At 33.1% G+C, this 26,623-nt stretch overlaps 3 protein-coding genes across 4 annotated transcripts; all 3 read left to right on the top strand.

Annotated features, from left to right (window-relative positions):
• The first annotated feature begins 5,822 nt into the window (after positions 1 to 5,822).
• Positions 5,823 to 8,709, top strand: LOC129900692 (ACT domain-containing protein ACR11-like). The gene is made up of 10 exons (XM_055975707.1): positions 5,823 to 6,165; positions 6,676 to 6,733; positions 6,821 to 6,946; positions 7,030 to 7,124; positions 7,313 to 7,397; positions 7,495 to 7,554; positions 7,836 to 7,891; positions 8,030 to 8,135; positions 8,259 to 8,327; positions 8,426 to 8,709. The coding sequence occupies exons 1-10, from the start codon at positions 6,029 to 6,031 to the stop codon at positions 8,486 to 8,488; spliced, it is 855 nt and encodes a 284-aa protein (XP_055831682.1). The 5' UTR covers positions 5,823 to 6,028; the 3' UTR covers positions 8,489 to 8,709.
• A 1,614-nt stretch (positions 8,710 to 10,323) lies between these two features.
• On the top strand, positions 10,324 to 12,831 carry LOC129901066 (uncharacterized). Of its 2 annotated transcripts, none has more exons than XM_055976186.1 (2): positions 10,324 to 10,662; positions 12,514 to 12,824. In XM_055976186.1, the coding sequence occupies exons 1-2, from the start codon at positions 10,607 to 10,609 to the stop codon at positions 12,767 to 12,769; spliced, it is 312 nt and encodes a 103-aa protein (XP_055832161.1). In that variant the 5' UTR covers positions 10,324 to 10,606; the 3' UTR covers positions 12,770 to 12,824. The 2 variants fall into 2 exon arrangements, with proteins under 2 accessions (XP_055832161.1, XP_055832162.1); XM_055976187.1 differs by lacking the exon at positions 10,324 to 10,662 and adding an exon at positions 11,898 to 12,211 and having other exon boundaries at positions 12,514 to 12,831.
• Positions 12,832 to 20,914: 8,083 nt separating this feature from the next.
• Positions 20,915 to 25,742, top strand: LOC129899352 (4-coumarate--CoA ligase 2). The gene is made up of 6 exons (XM_055974292.1): positions 20,915 to 21,724; positions 22,170 to 22,637; positions 23,900 to 24,098; positions 24,675 to 24,888; positions 25,059 to 25,161; positions 25,417 to 25,742. The coding sequence occupies exons 1-6, from the start codon at positions 21,191 to 21,193 to the stop codon at positions 25,534 to 25,536; spliced, it is 1,638 nt and encodes a 545-aa protein (XP_055830267.1). The 5' UTR covers positions 20,915 to 21,190; the 3' UTR covers positions 25,537 to 25,742.
• The last annotated feature ends 881 nt before the right edge of the window (positions 25,743 to 26,623 follow it).

Below are 26,623 nucleotides of genomic sequence, written 5' to 3'. Positions count from 1 at the left end.
TTTCCACGCAATTTCTTTTTCTTTTTCGGGTTTCTTTTTCTCTCTCCCTAATAGCGGGAAAATTGTTTCATCAAACCGACAATCTGCAAATCAAGCAGTGAATAAGTCTCCAGCCAACGGTTCAAGGTATCGAATTATGGAGGGTGAGTCAAACCCAACATATATGCCCAACCTTCGTTGAGGGCCCATTTTTGTACGTTGTGGTGGTGCTACAGGCACGTATACCGCACAACTAAAAATTCTTAAATAGGCTATATTTGGTTCATGATCAAATACTAATTGTGACGGAGAATATTTATTATAATGTGTCGGTCTGAAACGTACAAGTGCTGCTGCATGTAAGATAGCATGACCCCAAACAGTAATTGACAATTTTGTTTTCATTAGTAAAGGTCTTGCTATCAATTGTAGGCGCTTTATAAATGACTCTGCAAGGCCATTTTGAGTATGAACATGAGCAATAGGATGTTCAATTTTTATCCCAATTGATAAGCAATAATCATTAAAAGCTTGGGATGTAAATTCTCCAGCATTATCAAGGCGAATGGCCTTAATTTGATAATCTGAGAATTGCGCCCTTAATCTTATTATTTGTGCTAACAGCTTTGCAAACGCCAGGTTGCGAGATGATAATAAGCACACATGAGACCATGATGCATCTATTAGGAACATAAAATATCTTAACAATCCACTAGGTGGATAAAATATCTTAACAATGCACAGTTTTAGCTGTGCAGAAGTCCTGGAGGTACTTTTCCTCTGGTTGTTTTACTTGTGCAGGTTCAATACACAATTGAAATCTCCAAGAACAAGGTCTACAGCAGGGCATGCTAGGACCTCTCTTCAGCCCCCCATTCAAGCCAACTTCTTCCCTGCAACACCTGTAACTAAGCTACAGCAGAGAATGAAGTGCAGGGTGAGTTTCACCATGTGGACCTGTCCAAAGGCCTCCAAACTTTGCAGGATGGCAGAAAATAAGGTAGGGATAAGTCCCAAGAAGTTTCAGCACAAACGGACAATTGAAGACGTTAGGCGAGCGACTTTGAAAAAGTCAGCTGCCTTAGGCCTAAAGAGGGTGCCTTTTTTCCAACTTGTGCAAAAAATCACCAAATCTTGCAGAACTAAAGAAAGGACTGTTTGTGCATATCTCAAGAAGTTTCAACTCAATCGGATAATTGGAGACGTTAGTCGAGCGACGTTGAAAATCCTAACAGACTCCAAAGCACTCTTGGAGGTCCTTTCCTTGTTGCTAGCTGGTGCAAGTTCTCTCTTGCCTTTGGTTGTTTGTTGTATTGTTGTAGGTTGCTGGATTGATTCATCAACATGCACTAACAACAACTACATAGAAGACACCACAGATACAACCATCAACTCCAAGACCCCTGTCTGTCTGGTTGGTTTTTTGTTTTTCTGTTATGTTTTTTGTGCAGGTACAACAACTGATGGGAAACCCTGGCAGATGAAAAGCATCAACAGAGAGACAACATCCTTCCAAGATAGGACCTCACCAACACAGCATCCCTACACCCATACACATTCCATCCCTGCAACACCTGTAGCAGATCCACTGCTTCCAAAAACTCTTGAACCTCCTTGCTCCTTTAATTGTTATGTGCAGGCACATAAGATACCCTCAAAGGAGTTGCTCAATCCTTCTTTGGAGACAACAAGAAGCTGCCTACAGGTTTGCAACAAACCCCACAACTATCACACTTGGTTGTCTATTTGTTTGCTTGTTTGTGCAGGTAAACAAAGTCACAGACAAAGGGACATAACAACCACAATTGTAAGGGCCTCATCTACTCCCAACAACTCTCCATGCATACATGTTGCATACCTTCAACACCTGCAGCAGCCTCCTTTCATCCAAGTATTTTGGAACTCCTTGACTGCTTTCATTGTTGAGAAGACAAGAAGATGGAGCACCAACAGACACAATGCTGAGTATACAACCTCCATTTGGAACTCTTGGCTTGCTTACTTGCTGATGTGCAAGCACATCAAACAGCAACAATGGACCCTCCCAAAGTGCAAGGCACCTTCAGACATACATTTAAGCCAGGGAGTCACCCTTGGAACTCTTTCTTGGTTTAATTGTGGATGTGCAGGTACATCCCTGATCAGTCGACAACACTGGAACCACCAAACCAGCTGTTCAAGTCAGGGCTGCACCACATACAAAATGCATGTTACACATACTCTGTCCCTCAGCTTCCTTAACTACAACCCCAAGAAAGCTGGCTGCTATGGCTCCATTTATTTACTATCATTTCACCCCCCTTAGCTGCTATTGTTGTTGCTACATAACTCCTTGGACCTACTTGGTACGATATGACTAAAAAGGGCAAAGATGAAAAGAATTTCCTCAACCCATGCGAGATAGAAGGTTCGTATACTTGTTCTTCTCAATGTAGCTATGCCTGAGTCGTAGCATAATTGAATAGGACTAGTGTAAGTTACTTTCTTGTATTCTCATGGAAGGGGAGAGTCTCCCTCATTTATGCTTTCTTAGTCGATTTGTATCAGGAGGAGTCCTCTCATAAGTTTACTGCTTTCTAGTTATAGTTAGCCCTTTTTGTATCGGGGATGAGTTAGCCGACCTTAATAGGTTAGCCGACTTATGAACCACCATAGGATCGGAGGTAAGGTTTATGTCCCCCTCCTTGTATTTTTAATTTTGATTATTTATGTTAAGGCTTGGGGGTGTTGCTTAACCCCTGACTGTGCACGAGAGGTGGGAGCCTCGTGTAGGGTCTGTTCCCAAAAAAAAAAAAAAAAAAAAAAAAAAAAAAATAGGTCCAAGAGATTCGATGCCAACCTTCAGGGCCGATGGTCTGGTAATTAATTTGCTTTGATAACAAGCAGCACATGAAAATTCATCATTTGTAAGAATCTTCTGGTTCTTTAACGGATGTCCAGTTGAATTTTCAAGAATTCGTCTCATAATTATTGATCCAGGATGACCTACTCGATCATGTCATAGCACAAATGTATTTGGATCAGTAAACTTCTGGTTTACGATCATATGTGTGCTTCAATTGCATTAATTTGTGCATAATATAGGTCATATGACAAAGTTGGTAATTTTTCCAAAATATATTTCTGGCCTAAGACACTCTTGGTTATACCAAGATATTCAGTATTTATTTCAGTTAGTGTCTCAACATGATATCCATTTCTGCGGATATCTTTAAAACTTAACAAGTTTCTAGGGGATTTAGAAGAGAATAATGCATCTTCTATAACAATTTTTGTCCCTTTAGGCAGAATTATAGTAGCTCTTCCAGAGCCTTCAATCATTTTGGAATTGCCAGATATCGTAGTAACATTTGCTTTTCTTCTAAGCAAGTTGGAAAAATATTTCTCGTCTTTAAAAATAGCATGAGTTGTTCCACTATCAATTACACAAATATCCTCGTAATTTATCATTGATCCAAATAAGATTTGAGGCATTTCCATATTTTCTTCACAAAGAAAGAAAATCAATATTATAATTAATACATAATTTATTATACAAAATTTTATTTTATTACATGGATCCAGAAAAATACAAACATAATATTTAATACATTTATTTTGTTACATGGATCTAGAAAAATACAAACATAATATTTAATACATACAACAACAAAGAGAATTGTTTAAATATTATCGGACTTATCAACATTCATATTTACTTCTGGAAAATTTAATATTTAAAATTTGTCTCTGAATTATTTTCTGCCCTTTTCAGAGATGCCTGATATAGCTGAACAAGGCGCTTTGATGACCGGCAAATTCGCGACCAGTGTCCCACACCTCCACATCTAGGACATATTATTTCTGAATTATTTTTCGGTAAAGCTTCTGGCTTTTTACCCTGCCTTTTATATTGCTGATTATTTCTCGATGTCAGCCAAGCATCATAATTAAAATTTCATCTTTGACTACGACCACGACCACAACCACGACTGGGGCCATGGCCTCTTTCTCGTTGGTTTGAATTTGCCTGATTCACTTCAGGGAGTGGCAAAGAACCAACATGCCGACTATCATGATTTTTTAATTAATAATTTATTATGGCGTTCAGCAATAAGTAAGTGAGATAATAATTCAGAATATTTTGTAAAGCCTTTTTTGCGATATTGCTGCTGCAGGAGCATATTCGCGGGTGGAAATATGGAATATGTTTTTTCAAGTTTATCTTGTTCCGTGATTTCATCTCCGCATAAAGTTAACTGAGGTATAATTCGAAATAAAGCAGAATTATATTCAGTTATATTTTTAAAGTCCATTAGTCTCAGATTTAACCAGTCATGACGTGCTTGTGAAAGCATGACCAACTTCAGGTGGTCATACCTTTCTTTTAAATTTTTCCACAATTTCAAGGGATCTTTTAATGTAAGATATTGTAATTTAAGACCCTCGTCAAGATGGTGGCGGAGGAAAATCATAGCTTTTGCACGGTCTTGATTAGATGCCTGGTTATCATCTTTGATGGTGTCTGCCAGACCCATCGATTCAAGATGAATTTCGGCATCTAGTGCCCATGAGGAGTAGTCTTTTCCAGAAATATCAAGAACAGTAAATTCAATTTTGGAAATATTTGCCATTTTATTAAAATAAAATTAAATAAAACTCTTACCACTTTTGTTATCTTGAAAATTAGCCGGAGCCTCGTGCTGATAACGTGTTATAAATATACTACCTTAACAATTAATTAGACGGAAAGAGTAAGGAACATAAAAGAGAGCAAAAGGGAAGACAGTGTATGTATTTTTTCGTTTATTGTTCTGTGTCCTTTAATTGCTAAAAGTTTAGCAATTTATAGAGAAGAAAAAGGAAGATGTGGGAAACTTGCCCACTTGAAGTGGGCCCCACACAATTATTTAAATTTAAGATAATATTAAGTGGATAAGTGGATGACCACTACTTGACTGCTAACACTTATAGAGATATTAACAAGCTTTTATTGTATTATTAAGAAAATTGTTAAAAAAATTAAAATAATGTGACATGTCATCCCATTAGAAGAGATGGAGTATATTTTGAGGAAAATAAGAATAGTTGAGTGATATTGTAGTCCTAAAATAAACAAAAGTGATATTATAGGGCAAATTACTAAACACGGGTCATCTAAGGAATTTACTCAAACAATCCTTAGATATTTGTATGGTTGTAACTCATTTCATTAGGGGTAAAAGAGTAATTTTAAAGTTAAATTGTTTTCAATTATAGTAAAGTGACATTCTTTTTAAAACGGACAAAAAAAGAAAAAATATCACATAAAATGAGACAGATGGAGTATCATATTTGATGACCGGTAAGAATTATGTATAAAATTAATTTGGTATTTGACTTGCAATTTAGAAATCCACGTATATAACTAATACACGTAATAATTACGAATAAATCTAATGTATTATTTCATGTAGGAGCTAGAGACTATAATTTTGCATAACTAATCTTTACATAAAATAATATATTTTATAACTAACCTCTCTATTACTAATACCTCAATAACTCTAATCAACTACTCACTCTATCCCAATTTATAAGATTCACATTTCTTTTTAGTCATCCCAAAAATGATACATTTTTATATTTTATAATAATTTAATTTTAAAATGATATTTTATTCCTAATAAAATAATTTATAGCTGCATTAATATCTATATAAATATGTATAATTTATTTTTTACCATAAATTTAAAAATATATTTTAAGAAATTTCATATCAAGTCCATACTAGAAATAAGTGATTTGTTAGGGTGTGCTTGATGAACAAAGGGAAAAAGAGGACCACAGATTTGTGCCTGTCAAGTTGTTGGTATATAAATACTATAACGAAGACAATATTAGGTGGCTTCCCATTATAATGGCGGATATTACTCAAACAATCGACCCGATTCATTTTCTAGCCCCCAGAGCTTCATTTTCTTAAATATCTTTGGTCTGGACTATATTTCTTCAAGAATAGGAATAAAGTTGCAACCTTTATCTTCTTCCTTAAAAAAGCTCTCTTCTTTCTTGATATTATTGAATTGAAATGGCTGTGGCTATGGTTTCGTGTGGGATGCCCACTACTTTAAAACTTATAGAGAAGCAACTCATTTCAACTCCAGCTTTCTTAAATGGATCTTTAGCTTTGAATCCAGTCCAAAAACTGTACATTGCACCCAAGAGGTAAGCTACATTATTTTTGTCTGAATTTGGTTGAATTCGACCTACCTAATTTGCTTTCTATTGATTGTGGAATACGAATAATTAATAGCTTTTTTCAATTGTAATTCTGGAATATTATTTTCTCCCAATTTTTTAAAAATGTTTTCTAGTACATTTGTGAGTCTTGGTCAACTAGTATCTTTAACCTAATCACAAAATTTGAAATGCATCTGGATATATGCTATACTCTTTGATTGAGATCATAAAAAGTTTCTAGCTAATTTTTTTTTATTATCAATTGATCAATTAGGAAAGGGCATTTTTTTTTAAAAAAAAACAAAGTTGGGGATAGGGAAAGGGGAAATGAGTAGGGGATTAGAAGATGGGAATCGAGCCTCACCAATAAGGTGAAACTTTTATAATATTTGAATTATATGTATGGACTTCCTAAAGTTTAATAATTATATGGACTTGGAATTTCTGAAGTATTAGATGAGCAACAATTGAAATCAATCTACTTGTTTTTTTCAGATTAGCTTTATCTGGGAGTACAATTATTCCAAAAGCATCTGCGGCTACTGCTGTGGAGGTATCTAAGCACACTAACTGATTGAAGTAATTGTTCATCTGAGATTGAGATGTTTGTTTTTGATTTATGTAATAACTGGTCAAGCAGGATGGAAGTTCACAAGAGACTGCTGCAGTTCCAACACCCAAAGTTGTAATCGATTTGGATTCAGATCCAGAAGCAACGATCGTAGAGGTTACCTTTGGGGATCGCCTTGGGGCACTTCTCGACACAGTAAGAATCTGTTACTTTTATGATTCAAGTGATAGAGTGCTATTGCTGCTAGTTCTGGTATTGATTTGCATAATGTATTTCAGATGAATGCATTAAAAAACCTTGGGCTGAATGTTGTCAAGGCTAATGTCTGTCTTGATTCATCTGGGAAGCATAACAAATTCGCCATCACAAAAGCGTAAGTTCATGTTGTGTGTTCCTTTATGCTGCTAGGTGATTTTTCTGTTCCTCTTATCTTAGTCCTTAGAAACTATCTGTCACCAGATATCTGAAAATACTTTCGAATGAATCTTTTATCATGGGTCTTAACAACATCATTTCCCTGATTGAAATTCTGATTGTTTCGCTATTGGGACTTGTTTCTAGTTCTACGGGTAGGAAGGTCAATGATCCAGAGCTGCTTGAAGCAATTCGTTTGACGATCATCAATAATATGATGGAATACCACCCGGTAGAACTTCAAAAAGTTGTTGAGTAGCAGTTGCTTGATCTGGTACCTCCGGATTCATATATAGTTGCTTCTTCTTACTGCATAATTTCTGGTGCAGGAATCTAGCTCCAGATTAGCTATGGGGGAAGCTTTCGGTGTTTTTCAACCATATCAGAAGGTTGTTATTAGCCTTCATATGTTGTCCTCACCTTCCACTGTGTGCATACGCCATTAACCAGATTATGCACGTCTGTATTGGTTATTTTTGAACATCATGTGGGGTTGTTTTCTGAATGTGCGAGGTTCCTGCTAGTCTTTGCATCGCTAGTAATGACTAATAGCTTTCTTTCTAGTACAACTTTGATACAGAAAACAAGGCGTGATTTACATTAACTTCATATCAACCATTAAACTTAAATCTTACTTTGTTGTTTGGGGCTTTGTGCTGAAAATTTTCAGATTGACGTGGACATAGCGACCCATATCCATGTTCACGACGATGTTCCTGAAAGAAGGTAAGGTCATATTTCCCTTTCTTGATTTTGAATTTTGATCAGTACATGCTGATACTGCCAGACTTAATAATCAACCTCATTAAGTAATCCATTGAGTGCACAACTTGAAGAGAATAGTAAAATGCCTCCATCTTGCAGCTTACTCTGTGTAGAGACAGCAGACAGACCTGGATTGATAGTTGATCTTGTCAAGGCCATTACTGACATAAACGTTGATGTTGAATCAGGAGAGTTCGATACTGAGGTGAGACTATCTCAGGAGGTTTTCCGAATCATTTACTAAACTGTTTAGGTAGTGGTTGTGCCGACTAATAAGTATTAGCCTGCAGTAGCTAGCATAGAGTTGAAAAGTTTCTTTTTGGTGCAGGGATTGCTTGCTAAGGCAAAATTTCATGTCTGTTACAAGGGCAAAGCGCTGATCAAGCCCCTTCAACAGGTAACCGATGCTAAATTGGAAACAATATACAATTTCTTTTATTAGATCATGGTAGCTTGAAGAAAATTATTGACAAGTTTCAGTCTTGAACCTTGCAGGTGCTTGCGAATAGTCTGCGTTATTTCTTGAGGAGACCAACAACAGAGGATGCAAGTTTTTAATACAATGCTGAATAAATGAGAAATATTCAACAGGGTTAACCAAGTACTTTCAATTGTCAAGAGTGAAGCTTGCTGGTTTTAGCAGCACCGATCCATTCCAAGGTGTAAACAGAGAACACATGCATGAAACTCGGAATCATAACTTCAATACTGCTGTAACATTGTAGATTGCTACCATTTATACGTTAATGATATTAGTTTTTAGAACAGGAAAAAAAGAACCTATTATCAGTTATCCTTCATCACTGCAAATTTGAGCTATCAACTTCATTAACATGAAGGTGGAAGAGATGATTGTCCTACCGTCCAATTCAACTGAACTTACACAGACTCTCTATCTCCCAAGATAGGGGTAAGGTCTGCTGACACACTATCCTCTCAAGACCTGTTGTTGTTGTTGGCTCTCTATAGTAAGCCAAGTCACGGAAGAGACTTGGAATGAGAAAAATAACTGGACTTATCTTGCATAAATATCAATCAATCATGCTTCCTCCTTTACTTTCAATCAACAATGATTATGTTCTTGATGTGATCTGCAACTTTCCACGCTAGCTACAACAACATAACATACCCAAACGTAATCCACAAATGGGGTTCGAGGAAAGTGATGTGTCCGCAATTTCCGTGTTAGCTATTGTGAAATAATTACTTGAGGTGGGGGTAGGATAAATGAATTTTTTAGTGTGGCTATTATTTATTCACTCTAGATGAAGTGAAGATAAGGCGTGTGAGCTCTTAACTGGGAATGGAAAAAAATCTTTCATAATGTAACCATATTTCCACTGCCCAATTAGGTGTGTGGACCACTCCAGGGCCCAGTTAGATGGATGAGAGAATCATTTCACAACTAATATATCTCATCATTTTAGCAAAATGGATAGTATTATTCACTATTCAGTTCTGCAGTAGTGGATTATACCATATCCAAAAAAAAAAACACTTTATTAACTTTTATTTTAATAATTTTCTTGAGGATATGCAAAGTTGTTTGAAAGAGTGATATCATCCAGGCACCTAATTATTGCTCAAATTTTATAAATGGAGTTGGGTAAGCCTTAACACAATGCAAGGACTAACTAAAAGTTTGTTATGCTCGGGATGAACATTATTTAATCTCGAAAATGTTAGTGGTTTAGTTGGTTGACTATCTGTAATTCCTATCTTGTAATCCTCTTCCCCTGCCCCATTTTTTTTTTTTTAAAGTTAGAGGCACAAATTTAAAGACATATAAACAGACAAGACTCATACCGTTAGTTTGCTTACAATGTCAGGATCAATGCACCGTAATGTTCCAAACAACCTATTTATTTATTTTATTTTCTGGTTGAAATTTCAGCAAAGAAAAAAAAATTAGCTGATGGTATTAGCCATTAGGGTGGAAAAATTGGGCACACTAACTCGCTCAATCCAGCGGCTGATTATGTAGCCCAAATCATCCTATGAAAAATTATCAAAATATCTATTATTTTTTAAATATGTTATAGGGAAAATTAATATTTTTGATCCCTCAATTATAGATAAATTCTTATTTTAATTTGGCCCACTCCAAGAAGAGAATATATAACTCAATGATGAAGAGGTCACATTGAATAGTAATAATTTTGTAAATTGAAATCTCAATGACTAGACATTTCTGCTCCTCCCACTGACTATGTGCCAAAAAAAAGAAAAAGATATGACCTTGTTGGGAGTAGGATGTGAAATGGATCGTAAAATTAATTGAGGTATGAAAAAATCATCCACACATCTCCGTTATTAAATTTTTTTAAAAAGAGAACTACCCCTTGCAAATAGGTATGGGATAAAGAAAAAAGCTATAGATATGGCCTAGAAGTTATTTTATCTAGTAGTAGTGGAAGTAAACTTCCATATCCTGTGGAACTAACATTATCATATCGTTATGACAAGGATTATGGTCCATCATTCTTCTATATAGATGCCAGGAATTTTTGAAAAAGGATAGATCCTTAGCCTCTTTCTTGGGAAACTAAATTATCCATGACCAATTAATTTTGTAAGTATATTGGACTACTATAAAAATGGAAAAGCCTTTGGCTAGCTAGCAAATACATCACTTAAAAACACAACAAATTGGTCAGCAGGGAAGAAGTGAAAAAAATGGCAACTGCAGCAGCTGGTAGAGGAGCACAGTCCATGAACTTCATGTACTTCAAGTAAGCTTATTTTTTTTTTTTTTTGGAATGTCCACGTACATTTAGCTCAGTACCGAAGTTAGGAATTTTTCTAAGGATATTTAAAATTTTAGTATATATCTCTAAAAAATTGTTTTGACCTGTATATACACTATTATTTTCTCTCTCTATATATATATATATGCACAATATAATTTTTCTACGAAGAACATTCGAATAACCACCCCTGGTTTAGCTAGCTTTCTCTATGGGGGAGGGAGGGGGGGGGGGAGAGATTACCGTACGAATTTTAATGAAAAAATGCAATTCGTGGAAATGCATATTATAATTTAGTCTCATGAAAGAAATTTGTCTCGAAAGACTTAAAATTTCATGAAAGCAAAGGTCAAGATCCTTAGCTAAGACTAAGACATAAAAGAAGGAAAAAAAAATAAAAAATAATAATATATATATATATATTATAGTCATGCTAGACGACTTCTAATATAATTACTAATATTACATCTATTTTAACTTATTTTCATATTGTGTAATGAATAATGAAAATTCATATAGTTGATATATATTTTTCAATTTGGTCGTTGTTGGTCTATATTGATCATAATTCAATCGTAGTATATTAAGGAACAAGAGAGATAACACCTTCAAGATATCCATGAAATAAGGACATTTTTCATCCACTGAGAAAAGAAAAATCAAGAAAGAAAGACAATGAATAAGAACAAAAAAAAACAAAACACTATACATATTAATTGGATGAAGTCCTGCTATACATCCATCTATTTTTGTCTCTGAAAGTGAAAGGCACAGTGCAGATAAGTAAATCATGAGGCCTACCTGTAATGGGCCTATTTTGAAAAAGGAACATGAACGTCCCTTTTGATTCTTTGATTGTTAAGTAAGAATGACGTTCAATATGGAAAAATTGATATAGATTGCGGCCATCAAAATAACAGTTGGTAAATAAATGTTTTCGTTCTATATTTTTACTAGTATATTTAGCCATCGGCTGATAATTATTTTTGACCATCAGGCCAAATATATTGAAAGTTCTGTAAAAAAAAAATAGCATTACAAACATTAGGAAGAACTTGGACCAAATTCTTAACCAATATCGCTAGTCCTGATGGAAAATAATTTATAGTTTCATCTAAAATTAAGTTCTATTAAATTGAGTACATCAAAATAACAAACAATTTGTTGGTATAATATATCACAAATACGATAAATTACACTTGAGAAATAAAATGATAAAAATGAATTAAAAAATATATTCAGGCTGAGACGCGGATATCTCGCTCTCTTTAAAGAGATTCAAACCCACTGCAGCAATAATACTCTTGACTTGTCGTCCCTCCAGGATACAAAAGCCCAATAATGTTGTATAACTTAAACAATTCCGAATTAGTTGAAGAGTCCAAAACTCCATAAAAAGAACACCCTCCTTCAACATATTACCTTTAAAATATTTATCCACACTTCTCATCTTTCTTGCATACTCTTCACAAAGGAAGAATAGAAATGGAAAAATTATGCCTTGAAGGTTACATAAATTACAAGGCATAATGAGGTAAAACATTATTTAATAGTTACATAAATTACACCAAAAATAATTAACCAAATTTTTCTTAATTTATATTCACTAAAATAATACACTTTAATATTAAAATATCATGCTCCAACATAAATTTTTTGGCCATATATATGCAACTCCTATTAGAACATGTGATGTTGCATGTATGAATTGTGATCATATGACCTCTCTCTGGTATTTGTCGCTTACCTTTAATTATCTTCGCTATTGTTGGTAAGTTTAATAATTTCAATTTTTTTCGAAGTTATTATTCTTATCTCACGTATCAAACGATCTAGGCCAATTCTGCGGAAAGCGTATCACAGAAAAAGCAGTTCAGCAGAGATGATTAGTGATACTGTTAAATTGAACGGTGAAGATCAGGTGAAGAGTGTGATGAAAAATAATCATGATGATATTTGGTGGGTCCCTGATGATCGCACTGGAATATTTTATCCAAAGGGTCAAGAGAAAGTCATTGAAGATGTTCCTTCTGCTGCAGGAAAGGACTTTGGAGCTATTAATTGGTTTTCTAACCATGAAGATTATCTATAATTAACCTATTAAATGTAATTTTGAAGTTGCTTTGATTTATAAACAATCATGTCAAACTTTATAAATAATAAATTAATTTCTTATTTTAATTGACGTCAAATTAATATTGAAAAAATAATGAATAGTATCGAGCTCAAAACTGTGTTAATTTCCTGCACGCTAGGTGTAAAATATTGCTTATCTTTATCAGGATAACAAGAGACTTGTCATATCAGTATTTGAAATTGGATCATATTCTGTGTTAATTTCCTACACGCTAGGTGTATAATATTGCTTATCTTTATCAGGATAACAAAAGACTTGTCATATCAGCATTTGAAATTGGATCATATTATATAGGTATTTACTGTAATTAAAGTTTAATATATATTATTTAATGAAGTAAGTCGAACTTATAAAGGACATTCAATTCAAATTCAATAAGATTGTACGTGGTATAGGAGGAACCTAGAAATAATGCTCAACTGTCTAACACACACTAAAAGACCCCACGTATAATCAAGTGAGCACACAATTATATATCTTTCGATTTCTCAAGTTATCAACAGATCGACTTAATTTTGAACTCACTCATCTAAGATATCTAGGTCCCGCCACAAGTTTTTGTCCACCAAAATTTTCTACACACGTTTTGGCCTTATCACAATGCATGTCATTGTTTTTGATAGGGGTGTACATGAACCGGGTTGGTTCGAATTTTTTACAAACCAAACCAAACCATTTGTGTCAGGTTATTAAATCTATAAACCAAACCAAACCAATAAAAGTCGGGTTTTTCGATATCAATTTTTCTCGGGTTTTTCGGGTTTTTTCGGGTTTTTCGGGTTTCTCGGGTTTTTTGGGTTTTTTCGGATTTTTTCGAGTTTCTCATAGTATCTAATAAAAAGCACAGAGCAGTGCTTCTTAAAAAGAGTTCTAGTACAAAATATCAACATATAAGATGGAGGCACAACTCTGTTTGAAGTTTTAACTTTATAATATAACTTTGTAAGATAAGTTTTTTTTGTATATTATTTAGATGAGCTACTCAAGTCCAAATCTAAATGTAAGAAAGAAAACAAAAATTATGAAAAAATTTTTAAAAATATTTATAAATTACATTTTAATAAATATTTTTATGTATAACATAATTTAAAAGTAGTATATCTATAATCGGGTCGGTTTGGATTCGGTTTGACTTTTTTTAGTTAAAACCAAACCAACCCTATAATGGTCGGGTTTTTTTTTCAAACACCAAACCAAGTCAAACCAAACCACTAGTCGGTTTTTTTTTCCGATTTGGTTCGGTTTGTCGGTTTGGTGCGGTTTGTCGATTTGTCCTGTACAGCCCTAGTTTTTGATACACAGTTTGGTTTTATTGCAAATGCATGAATATATACTATCCTTTCTTTCAATTTATTTATCTTATTTTTCCTTTTTAATTCATTTCGAAAAGAATGACACTTTTTTTTTTGAGTTTTTTTTTTTATTATTATTTTATAAAATCTAATTATTTCAATTTATTTGAAGAGGCTAGAATTAAAATAAGATTGGTAAACGTCAATTAATTAACAAGTTTCTTAATTTTGACAAAGTAGAATAATTAACTCAAGTTTAAACTAATTAACTTGAAATGTGAGTCTATTAATTAGGTCGAACTAATTAAAAAAATATTTATAAAAAAAAAATCTTTCTGAGACAATTTTTGAATAAATGATGAATATGTATATACTAATGGTCAAGAATTATTTAATATATATATGCCAAAATTAGTTTAAAATAATAATAATATATACATATTTCGTTATTATATATATATATTCTTTTAATTTTTAATTTTTAATTTTTAATTTTTTAATTTTTATTTTTTAAATTATTACGTTGTGGAGGGTTAAAATTGGATGTCAACAGTATGCACCCATGATTTCTCTGCATGCTCAGTCTTCTGTATTCATGATACATTCTTGGTGTTTAGTGAAATCACAATACGTTATGTATGTTTTCATACAAGATTTCTTAAACAACTAGTGCCTATGAATTCGTTGTTCTAAACCTTCCTTACTTACGTTCACTCATGAAAGTGATGGACGATTAAAAGAGTTCGCTTTCGATATCTTAGAGATGCAAATGGAGACTAACTTCATATTCCTGTTTAAGTCTTTCATGCTTAAGCTATTTTTGTGCTCTTAGCTCGTGCATTTACATTTCTTTTTAATGATTACTAGACTTTTATAGTTAGTGCAATTAAGTTTAAGCTATTATATATAACATAAGTATCCCAAAGGAATCTTGGTTTAGTTTATTCCTATGTCTATTCTAGATTTGATCTTCATTCGTGGACGAATAATCTCAATGGAGAGATTTGTAACGCCCCGTAATTTCTAAGCAAAGATTCAAACCATTCTTCGTATGCATATAGGACCGAATCTGAAGAGTTATAAGTTGTATATGTATGTTAAGGTCATTCCTAAGTAATTGAAGTGTATTAGATGTGATTTAGGGTCATAAAAACCTCTAGCTCTAAGCCAAGTTCAAAGTTTTCATACCTACTAAGTTTTCACATGAGTTCATATAAGGGTCAACTTCTAACATCCATATCTCCTAGAATATAAAGAATTAGTCATCCCATTACCTATCAAATTAAATTTCTTTGAGTCTTTTTTTCAAGCCACCATGTTTGCATCAATCTGAGTTCGTAGTAAAAAGTTATGATCATTTTACGAGAGACACTGCAAACTGTCAATGTCCGACGAGAAAAGTGACGACCCATCAGACTTGGCCATTACACTTAAGTAAAAATGCTCGTTTTGGGTCTATTTTTATGGCCTGAGTGATGGCCCATCACCCAAGCGATGGTCCGTCATCGAAAAGACGTCAGACGACCGAATTTCATCAATTTTCATCTTTTTGAGGATATTTTTATCCTAAAAACCATTGGGGAGTTATCAATATAGTCCTAGACGTGTAGGAAATCAGTTTTCATTATTAAAACCTCTCATTCACTCCTAAATTTATACTCTCTCAACTCACTCAACTCAGAGAGTACCGTAAGAAAAGCAAAAGCTAGGATTTCAAGGTTTCCAAGCAAGTTCTTCTTTTAAGGTTCATTCTCTCAGGTATGTAAGACTTCAATGAGAGTATATTTCCACTTTCATGCCTAAATTATTTTGATTATATGATAAATTATGTTTAAATCTAAGGTTTTACCCAATCTTCTTCAATTTATGAATTTTCTGCAAAGTTAAAATTTTTATGAAAGATTTCTTATGCATCTCATTGAATTACTCTGAACTATATGTTTTTGTAACATCCCTCAAAATGCTCATAAGTGCCTTAAGAATGCTTTGGAAATAGGTCGCTCAAGTAATGCATCATTCTTAATCTTTTTGGAAAATTCGAGTTCAGAATATCGATCTGGGGGTCAAAACCTACGAGAAAATAGTCCCGGTGGATTTTTAGGACCCGTATATCGAAAGATAGATTTTTAAAGGAATTGCGCAAAACAGTAAGCTGCGGACTTGCTCGCCTTCGCATTGCGGACATGGCAACGTATTTTTGGCCGAATTTAGTTTTTAGTAAGGGCTTTTTAGACTTTTCTCAAATTGTTAGCTAATGAACCTAGACGTTTTTAGGACCTAATTCAGCTCTATAAATAAACCTAAACCTCTAATTCTATTTATTCTTCTACAATTCACCTACTCAAATATTTCTCTCTCTACAAAAGACTCTCAAGGGCTCCATTGAAGACTTCAAATAAATTCACTCAAGCTCTCCATCAAAATTCTCAAGTTTTTCCAAATTATTTAGTGTTCTCACTTAAGGTATGTGGGTATTAATTCGTGAATTCTTTTATTCATGAAGCTCAATCAATTTCTCAAGTTTTCTATCAAATTAAAGTATGTTATTTTATGGGTTTTATGATCTCTATTTCTATTGCATGAATTTTGATTCAAAGTATGATCATGGGTCTATTTTGATATAAATTGATGGTCATTACATTAAATTGAAGAGTTTTTACATGAATTCTCCTATTTTGATTTCTAGGGTTTATGATGTAAATTAAGAGTATTTTCAATTATACTTCTTAATGATATTATCTATATGAATTATGTATGGGATGATATAAAGTTTATGATCATGCATGTTTTCAAGTTAATTGATCATGCATTCATGTCTTATCCTAATTTCAAGTATAAGCTATGACCATGAATCTCTAAGTATGAATCATGTCTATGTAAGTATGATTGTAATGATGAAAGAACAATTCTCACATTACAAGTATATTATAAAAATGAGTTACTCCATGATTTCAAACCTATGATAATGACTATGATATATGAAATTATGATTTTTATGCTATGTATGTATTTCAAACCTATGATAATGACTATGATATATGAAATTATGATTTTTATGCTATGTATGTATTTCATGAGATTTGACTTAACATCGAATATGGACTTGAGGTGGGGGCTCAAAGTACGGGGTCCTCTTATAAAGTCCCCTGTCTCATAACTACGTGCCACCATAGGATTGCCTTCACGACCTAGCTAGTGGATCCACATATAGCGTATGAATGACTCGCTTATCGGGGTAGAGTCTATCTTGGCAAGTAAATTCCCCTTTTCTTCGTTGTATGGGGAGACAACGGAATTCCATGTTATAGCTCGCATGGCCTTATTGTAGGTTATGGTTCCTATCCCACATATGTATGATCTTTTATGTATGCTATGATTTTTAAATTATGCTTTTTAAATACTTGGGTCAATATGATTTTCTCATAACTTTACTTATCTCATCTTACCATGTGATCTACTTGACCATTGCATTCCATGATTTACGTTGCATGTCATGCCCTCATACTTAGTACATTCCAACATACTAATGCATACTTTTTGCCTACATTGTGTCATAAAGTAGGGGTTGAGGTTGAAGATCATATTCATCTACGTGGCTAGTTAAGCTTTCCTATTCAGTGGTGTTGTGGTGAGTCCTCCTTTATCGGGGACTAGTTATCGAGTAGAATTGTTTTCAAAGACTTTTGGTTATATTTCATATTGAAGGTGAGCTAGAGACATGTCTTAGCCCCCTACGCATATTCATGAGTAGAGCCATCTAGTTGGACAACTGTTTCGAGTCTACGTTGTCACGTGACATTCTTCATTTACTATTCATAGTTTAGACTCTCTCATGATATTTCCGCTTTTACTTTACCTTGTATATGCTTATGATATGTACAAGAGGCTTGGTTGGAGCCCTTCCGAGTTTCAATCGCTGTGTTACGACTAGGCCCTAGGTCGAGTCGTGACAGTTTTATTATAGGATTATGATTCTCCAAGCATGTGTCAAGATCATTTATGAAGTTAGGAGATCTACTTTTGAGTATTTATAGGTTATGCATGATTTCAAGTAAGTTTTCTCATGTTTAAAGTCATATGCATAGAAGTAAAGATATGTTTATGAAAGAGATATTTGAGCACTGCTATATTTTCTTAACCTTATATGGTTCATTTTAAGTATGCTATATTGTGAATATGATTATGCAAGGCTACTGATTTAGACTCACCTTGATGTATATGTTTTTGAAAGAATGTCCTTTTAAACTGATTTTTATGCATAAACTCCAACTATTTCTTTTAGTTTTTTTTTATGATTATGATTTTAGAAATTCTATTTCACTGTTTCTTCATATGTTATTTATATGATTTTGATGGTGTTCCCTTACATACTCAGTACATTCTACGTGTTGACGCATACTTTCTCTGCACTGCATCCTTTTATGATGTAGATTCCGACACTCATTCTGAGACTCATGGCTAGTGAGGTTGCATCGATCAGTTCCAAGTCAGTAGTTGGTGAGTCTTCTTATTCGGGGACTTCATGGAGTAGTTTTAATTAGTTCTTCTACTAAGCAATGGTAGTCGGGGGCCATGTCCCGTCAAATTTATTTCTTTTAGTTTAGATGTTAGAGGCTTGTTTCAAACATTAGTTTTTAGTCTTCATGGATATGTTGTCTTTCTAATAAGACATTTTATGGATATCTTCCAGCTTCTGCATAGTTTTCTTATGATATGCTTTGATGTATTATGCCAAGGGTTAGCTTGTGACTACTCGTGGTTCTAAGTACGGTATCTCGACTAGGGTGTAGACTCGGATCGTGACATTTAGGTATGAAATTCAAAAAGAAAGGTGATAGTTCAAATGTATTTTTGACATTTATCTTTAATTTTATTATAAAAAACGAAGCAATTTTTACATTGACGGTCTACTTAATTAGGACGGAGTTATTAAAGTTATTACATATGCCACGAGTTCCACGAAGGAGCTAAGAAAGTGCAATTAGTCAAAGTTTATAAGCGAATAACAATATTTTGTCTAAATTAACCCTAGTCAATATATTTTGATAATTTATATTGCATTATTTTACTTGAGAGACCTCTGTCCATTTAGGCAATTTCACCACTATAATAATTTTAGCCTATTCACGCTTTACTAGAGGCTTTGACGTTCAAATAATTGATGAACTCAAGTTTTGTTGGTTCTCTACTACAAGAATTGAATGCTTTTGACAAATAAGACCTTCACTCATTTAACTTTTGGTGCCTAATGTCACATTATATTTTCACAATAATTAATTTTCGGCTAGCTTAGTTACTTGCCAGACTGTCGTAGAAAAAATAGGAGTTCAGAGCACTGAATTTTGAAACAAATCAAAACGGACATATCGTTCGTATGCCCACGGCTTGAACTAACTTTAACGGCCCACCCCAACTGGTCGTTTGGTGTGAGTCATTTTAATTTTTTTATAAGTCGTTACTCGTTCAACTGTGAATATAAATTTATTTAATAGTTCGTTCATGTCCCAACAAGTCCTCTTAATATATTTACTTTTTGCAATTTTTGATTCAAATTGTGGCCCTTTAGGGTCATGACTTGGAAAAATTGTATAGAGTTGATCCTATTTTTTTAATTTTTTTTTTTGAATTCAAGTTTAATATTAGCAATGAAAAATGACACTTAACATCTATACATTAGAAATTAAAGTTACGAATAATATGAGAGCAAGGAGGACATTTTTGATCGATATTGTAAAAGTACTATGATCTCAATGCGCTACAGGTTTAGGAATATAGTTATGCACTAATAATGAATATTTATTATACAATCGGATAAAATTAACCTATCTATAAACAAAGAGGTAACAATTCGTATCATATTATAATTTGAAAAAACAGAATAAAAACTTATTATAATAGTTAAATCGAAGTGATAATTTAAATTTTATATATATATATAATTAGTCAAAGTCCTCTCCTCATGTCCATCAAAAGTGTAAACAAACATTGAATTTGAAAAACAGTAAGTCATTTGTTGTAATAGTAGGTACAAATTAATTTCATTGATATAGTAACATTATTTAAATGCTGTTAGCGCACACAAATTAAATTTAATTTTGTTACGTTATATATAAATCAGTTCTAATGGTCATCACCTACCACCCTTTTTATATTGATCTGGTCATCCTGTTTTATGTAGCACTTACAGATTTTTGTTTAGATAAAAATAAAAATTATATATTCTTTTTAAAAAGAAATATTTAAGGCACTAAAAGAACAAGCAAATTAAGATAATATAGAAGAACTTATTTTGAGAGATTGTAAAATATTCTCTAAATTATAGCATTCTTATTTTTTTTATTCATTTAATACTTTTGAATTGTTTGTATCTAATTATGATATTTGGAGTACATCGAAAAGTTATTTGATAATTTTATTTATAAACTTTGTTTTCTTCAAAAAAAATATTAGTAGGTATATATTGTATCGCAAAATTAGATAACAGTTAGGTATTTGTTGATTTAATATGATCTAACACATGTTTAAGTAAATAAAATTACAATTATAATTTAATCTAATAATGTTCGCACCTTGCGGGTATTATCATTTAACATAATTTTTTCTTAAAATTAGTAGGTGAAAATGTTGCCATCCGGGGACCGTCGACAACCCCTTCTGGGTTATTGTGGTAGGTGAAATTCATTGTGTGGAAAAAGTCTTTACATTTTTTGAAGGTCAACTTTGAGTACCCCCTTCCCCACCACCTAACTGTTGAAAGAGCCTCTTTCAACAACCACACCTCTTCATATTCTCACATTTCTCATATCCCCCAACAACAACAACAAAAAAAAGTTTCCATGAAACTACCCCTAAACAACCCTAAATTCCCATCAAGTCCTTCTCACCAACTCTCTAGTTTGGCTTCACGTCTTCAACAACACATACTCATATTTAAACCCCGTCTTTGAACATTCATCTTCAGGACACCTAAAAAGTCTAAACACTTTTTATTGTTTGCTCTTAGCGTGCCCAAAATTTCAAACTGTAGTATTACTTTATTTTTTCCCCTGTCATCACGTCTCAAAGCACTAAGCAAATAACAGTTATGACGATGGAGAATGAAACGAAACAAGGCGATATAATTTTCCGATCGAAGCTCCCTGATATTTACATCCCGAATCATCTTCCGTTACACTCTTATTGTTTCGAAAACATTTCGGAATTTAGTTCGCGTCCGTGTTTAATCAACGGGGCCAATAATCAAATTTACACGTACGCTGATGTTGAGCTCAGTTCGAGAAAAGTTGCGGCCGGCCTTCATAAGAAATTTGGGATCCAACAAAAGGATACTATTATGATCCTATTGCCCAATTCAACAGAATTTGTGTACGCCTTCCTCGGTGCGTCGTACCTCGGAGCGATTTCGACGATGGCCAATCCTTTGTTTACGTCCGCTGAAGTTGTGAAGCAAGCCAAGGCTTCTAATGCTAAGATCATTGTCACGCAGGCGTGCCATGTGAATAAGGTGAAGGATTATGCGTTGGAGAATAGTGTGAGGATCGTGTGCATCGATTCAGCCCCTGATGGTTGTGTACACTTCTCCGAGTTGATTCAGGCCGATGAGCACGACATTCCTAAGGTAGTGTTGAATTCTGTGATCATCTCATCTAAATTTTAAGTTAATTGAGAAAATATATTTTTTAGTTACGTAATTAGGCTCTGCCGACACTTTTATTCTCTCATGTACAAACTTGGTTCTTTTTCACTTTTCAAACACATGAAAATGTTTTCTGCTTTTTGGTGCATGTTTTGGTATCATGAATGTATGACCACCTCATCTAAATATTTAAGCTAGCTATTAGAGTGAGCACATATTATATTTAGTTGCTTAATTATATAGTAGTATTTATCATGTGGAGAGCATACCTTATTTTGGGGCTTAATTCTTTTTCACTTGTCAAACATTTCTCTTCTTTTTGGGGTGGTGTTGAAGTTTTGTAGAATTGTGCAATCATTTTAGCTAAAAGTTTTATCTATTAGTGAGAGCACATTTTTAATTGCTCAATTATATTATGTCTCAACAGGTAGAAATCCATCCGGACGACGTGGTGGCGTTGCCTTATTCCTCCGGAACGACCGGTCTACCTAAAGGTGTCATGTTGACACACAAGGGACTCGTCACAAGCGTGGCACAACAAGTTGATGGTGAAAATCCGAATTTGTATATCCATAGTGAGGACGTGATGCTATGTGTGTTGCCCTTGTTTCATATCTACTCCCTCAATTCCGTTTTGCTTTGTGGGTTAAGAGTTGGAGCAGCAATTCTCATTATGCAAAAATTTGATATAGTCCCATTCTTGGAATTAATACAAAATTACAAGGTGACAATAGGGCCATTTGTGCCACCTATTGTTTTGGCCATTGCTAAGAGTCCTATGGTTGATAATTATGATCTATCATCCGTAAGAACCGTTATGTCCGGGGCCGCACCATTAGGAAAAGAACTTGAAGATACTGTTCGAGCCAAATTTCCTAATGCTAAACTTGGTCAAGTAAGATTCTCATTTCCTAGCTATTTCCTCTGTATATTTTCGTTTAATTATATATATCAAATTGTTCACATATAGGCTGGCGTTTTTCGTCTTTATATCTTGGAATATAATCATATATTTGTTTGTTGATTTTGATTTGACTTGATCAAAGTTCAGATCTCAATGCACATTGTTGCTTAATTGCTGGATATTCTACACTAACGATAAAGTTTCGCATGTAAGGACTGGATCACTAGTACATTTTTTTATTACTTTTAAATTAAACCATGTAAATAAAATTAGCAAAAATTACAAAATCAGAGGGGGACATGACAACCTTACCTCTAGACACAAAAAGAGAGCATACAAGTGGAGTTAATACTCCTAAGAGATAAGACTAAGAGTTCTAACACATGGAAATGCTATAAACCTAGAAGCAACCCGTAGCTAAATTTAGCCTAAACATACTAACATCTACAAAAGTAGGAGAATCGTGGGGGCTCGTAGCACCAAGAAGAATGCTTCTTTGCTCGTCTTCGAAAGGATGAAAGCGGATCACTAATACATTAGCGAAACACTTCTTATGTTTTTCCTATTTTGGAATTTTCTATTTTTTCCTTAGAAATTTCATTGTGGTTGGTAAACGTCTAAATCCCAAGTTGCTGAAAAGAGTCTATCAATAAGGGAATATTGCAATGAAGCAACTGCACTTGTCTTAGACGAGACAAAGATTATTTAAATCATCAAATCATTTAATAGGTAATAAAAGGTAATTATATATATAACAAACATTGGTTAGAGCTTAAATTGAATAGTAAGTAATATGATATACTCCCTCTGCCCACTTTTACTTGTCAAAATATCAAATTTTTATTTGTCTAATTTAAAAAATCAAGAGATAATTATATTTATCAATTTCTAATTTACCCTTATTATTAACTATGATAATTTTCGAATGCATTTTTGAAAATACTAATTAAATAGTAGAATCGTCATTCTATTAATACTTTTAAGGATGTAACAAGTCCATGCTTGATAAAGTAAAAATGGATAACATGTCAAATCACATTTATGATATTCGTTTCCTGAATCATATCCACCAAGGAAATGAACACAATTATATTGTACATTTATTATCAATACAATTAAGACACATAAATAAATATGATAGTGATTTCCTGAGTCATATTTACAACAAATTAAGCTGACTTGGCTAATATGACTAATTATCAAATACAGCCAAATTAATAGTGATTGATTGTGATTGCTTTCATGATATATAGGGTTATGGGATGACAGAAGCCGGACCAGTGTTGGCTATGTGTTTGGCATTTGCTAAAGAACCCTTCGAAATTAAATCAGGAGCATGTGGGACTGTTGTGAGAAATGCTGAGATGAAAATTGTGGATCCTGATACTGGCAAGTCTCTTCCCAGGAACCAATCTGGAGAGATTTGTATCAGAGGGGACCAGATCATGAAAGGTGCGTTTAACACGTACTATAAGTTGAGTGATTTTTCTGTCATAACAAAAAGGACTTCAAATTTTATGAAATAATTAGTTAATAACTATTAATTGAGTATAATCATTTGAATCATTAGTCGAACATTAATAATTTTCCATATTTATTTTATATAATTTTTCCAAGTATGGCCAAAATATTGTAAATGTGCATTTTTTTTCTTAAAAAATAATCATGAATTTTTTGACTTAGGTAATGATAAACCTTCAATCAAGGTGTTTCCACCACTGATTATGGATTGGGTACAACTAATCCATAAAGTGTATGTCACGACTCACAACGATCATTTCGAGTGATTATGTTGGGCCACTAACAAAAAAATATATATTTAATCATTGTGTCATGGTGGAACGTAACTGATGAAAACAAGTCACTACCGAAAAAAAAGATGAAAACAAGTCCAAAAAAAAAATTCACCTACAAATTCTAAAGCTCATTTAAGTTATCAGCCATTATTGTCTATATTATATGATTTTTTTTTCCTAGATGTTTGATTGATATGTAGTTGACGTACTGAACTTAAATAAAACTATACAGGTTACCTAAATGATTCGAAGTCCACTGCGGGAACAATAGACAAAGAAGGATGGTTACATACAGGTGACATTGGTTATATTGACAACGATGACGAGCTTTTCATTGTGGATCGTTTAAAAGAATTGATAAAATACAAAGGATTTCAAGTGGCTCCTGCTGAACTCGAAGCCCTTCTCCTCAATCATCCCAACATTTCGGATGCTGCTGTTGTTCCGTAAGTCTCACTAATTTCGTGTTTGAAATATGTGTGTGTGCGCACTTATGTTTGAATTTTTTTTTTTAAAAATGTACATTTATAATAAGATCGCGCTCATGGCACAACATGTTAATGCATCTAACTGTCTAAATTCTAATATAATCTCTGAATTGTTTCAACTTCCGCAGAATGAAAGACGAGCAAGCAGGAGAAGTTCCAGTGGCTTTTGTTGTTAGATCAAATGGATCCACAATTACTGAAGATGAAGTCAAAGAATTCATAACAAAGCAGGTTAGTTAATTCATTTATTTTCATTTGACAATTTTTGTCAAATCGGGAGTACTTTTTCCTTTCTAAAAATAATAGTAAGAGTCAAAGTGGAATTACCAGCTCAGTTGATTGGTTACATAATAAAAATTATTTTTTAAAAAAACTGATAAACTACGGACCTTCACTTGATAGAATTACTACGTAGTTTTACCTAATGGAACATTTGTATCATAAAATGGGCTTCTAATTTTTTTGTTTTGAAAATTGATTTTTCAGGTGATATTTTATAAGAGGATAAAGAGGGTATTTTTCGTAGATGTTGTTCCTAAATCTCCATCTGGCAAAATCCTTAGAAAGGACTTGAGAGCTAAACTAGCTGCCGGATTTCCAAATTAAATACTACGTTCTGCTTTAATGGCAACAATATCCATAACCAGTTTTTTTTATTATTAAAAGTTACATAATATATGTTCTTTGAATTGTATTTGTACGTGCCTCTACGGTTAAAATTAATTAACCAATTTGGCAAAAGGAGGAAAATGTATGTAAATTTGAATGTAAGGGACTTCAAATTTTTTAATTGTCTTTTACTATTGGTGTGATATCATATTGCATTTACTAGTGTAACATAAAGTTTTTATTACCATAAATCCCGTGAATTTAATAACATTATAACTTTTCTTTCTAGTTTAACTTTTTAATGTGCGACAAATAAACTAACAATCTCCCTGTGGTGTTTCAAAAAATTTAAAACTAATAAAAGTTTATGGTGTTTGGTTCTAAATGTGAAAAATTGCCTTTGAAATAAAACAAAAATATTCCCAAAAAAACCAAAAATCACAATTAACCCTAAACTTTTAGAAGTTAACACTCTAGTTTTATTATTTTTGAGAACCATTACGATATTTCTGTTGCATTATTATGTTATAAATTTTCATTTCATACTATGTTATTACATTCCAATTGTTATATTTTCTTTCCAGTATTTTTCTTAAAATATGACCATGATACTACGTTATATGGCAACAGGGCCGGGTTGATTTTCTAAAATAATTATTTTGGAGTCGTTATTTTTAATAAACATGACAATTAAAATGGACCAAAAAAGTACTCCGTTTTTTTTTATTTGTCAAATTTTAATTTGATACACCTATTAAGAAATCAATAATTACTATAGTGGGTTTATCATTTTACCCCTATTAATTGATAGAGTTTTAAGCATATTTACTCAATACATTTTTCAAAAACATTAACTCAATATTAATAAATTGAGGGTATTGATTTGTCAAAATTGACAAGTAAAAAGGAAAATCAAATTAACGGAGGGAGTATTAAATCATAATGATAAGTTTTAAGGTAGAATTTGGTAATACACGTAATCTTTTTTTAGAGTTCGAGTTACCATAATATTCGAGAGGGAAGAGAATATTTAGAAAAATGGACAAGTTTGAAAGACTTGTTTGGATTTTCAATGTTACTAGAC

This window comes from Solanum dulcamara, chromosome 8, assembly GCF_947179165.1.
Source record: "Solanum dulcamara chromosome 8, daSolDulc1.2, whole genome shotgun sequence".
NCBI classification, from domain to species: domain Eukaryota; kingdom Viridiplantae; phylum Streptophyta; class Magnoliopsida; order Solanales; family Solanaceae; genus Solanum; species Solanum dulcamara.
The sequence above is the reverse complement of the archived record's forward strand: the minus strand, read 5'-3'. Positions and strand labels throughout refer to the sequence as shown.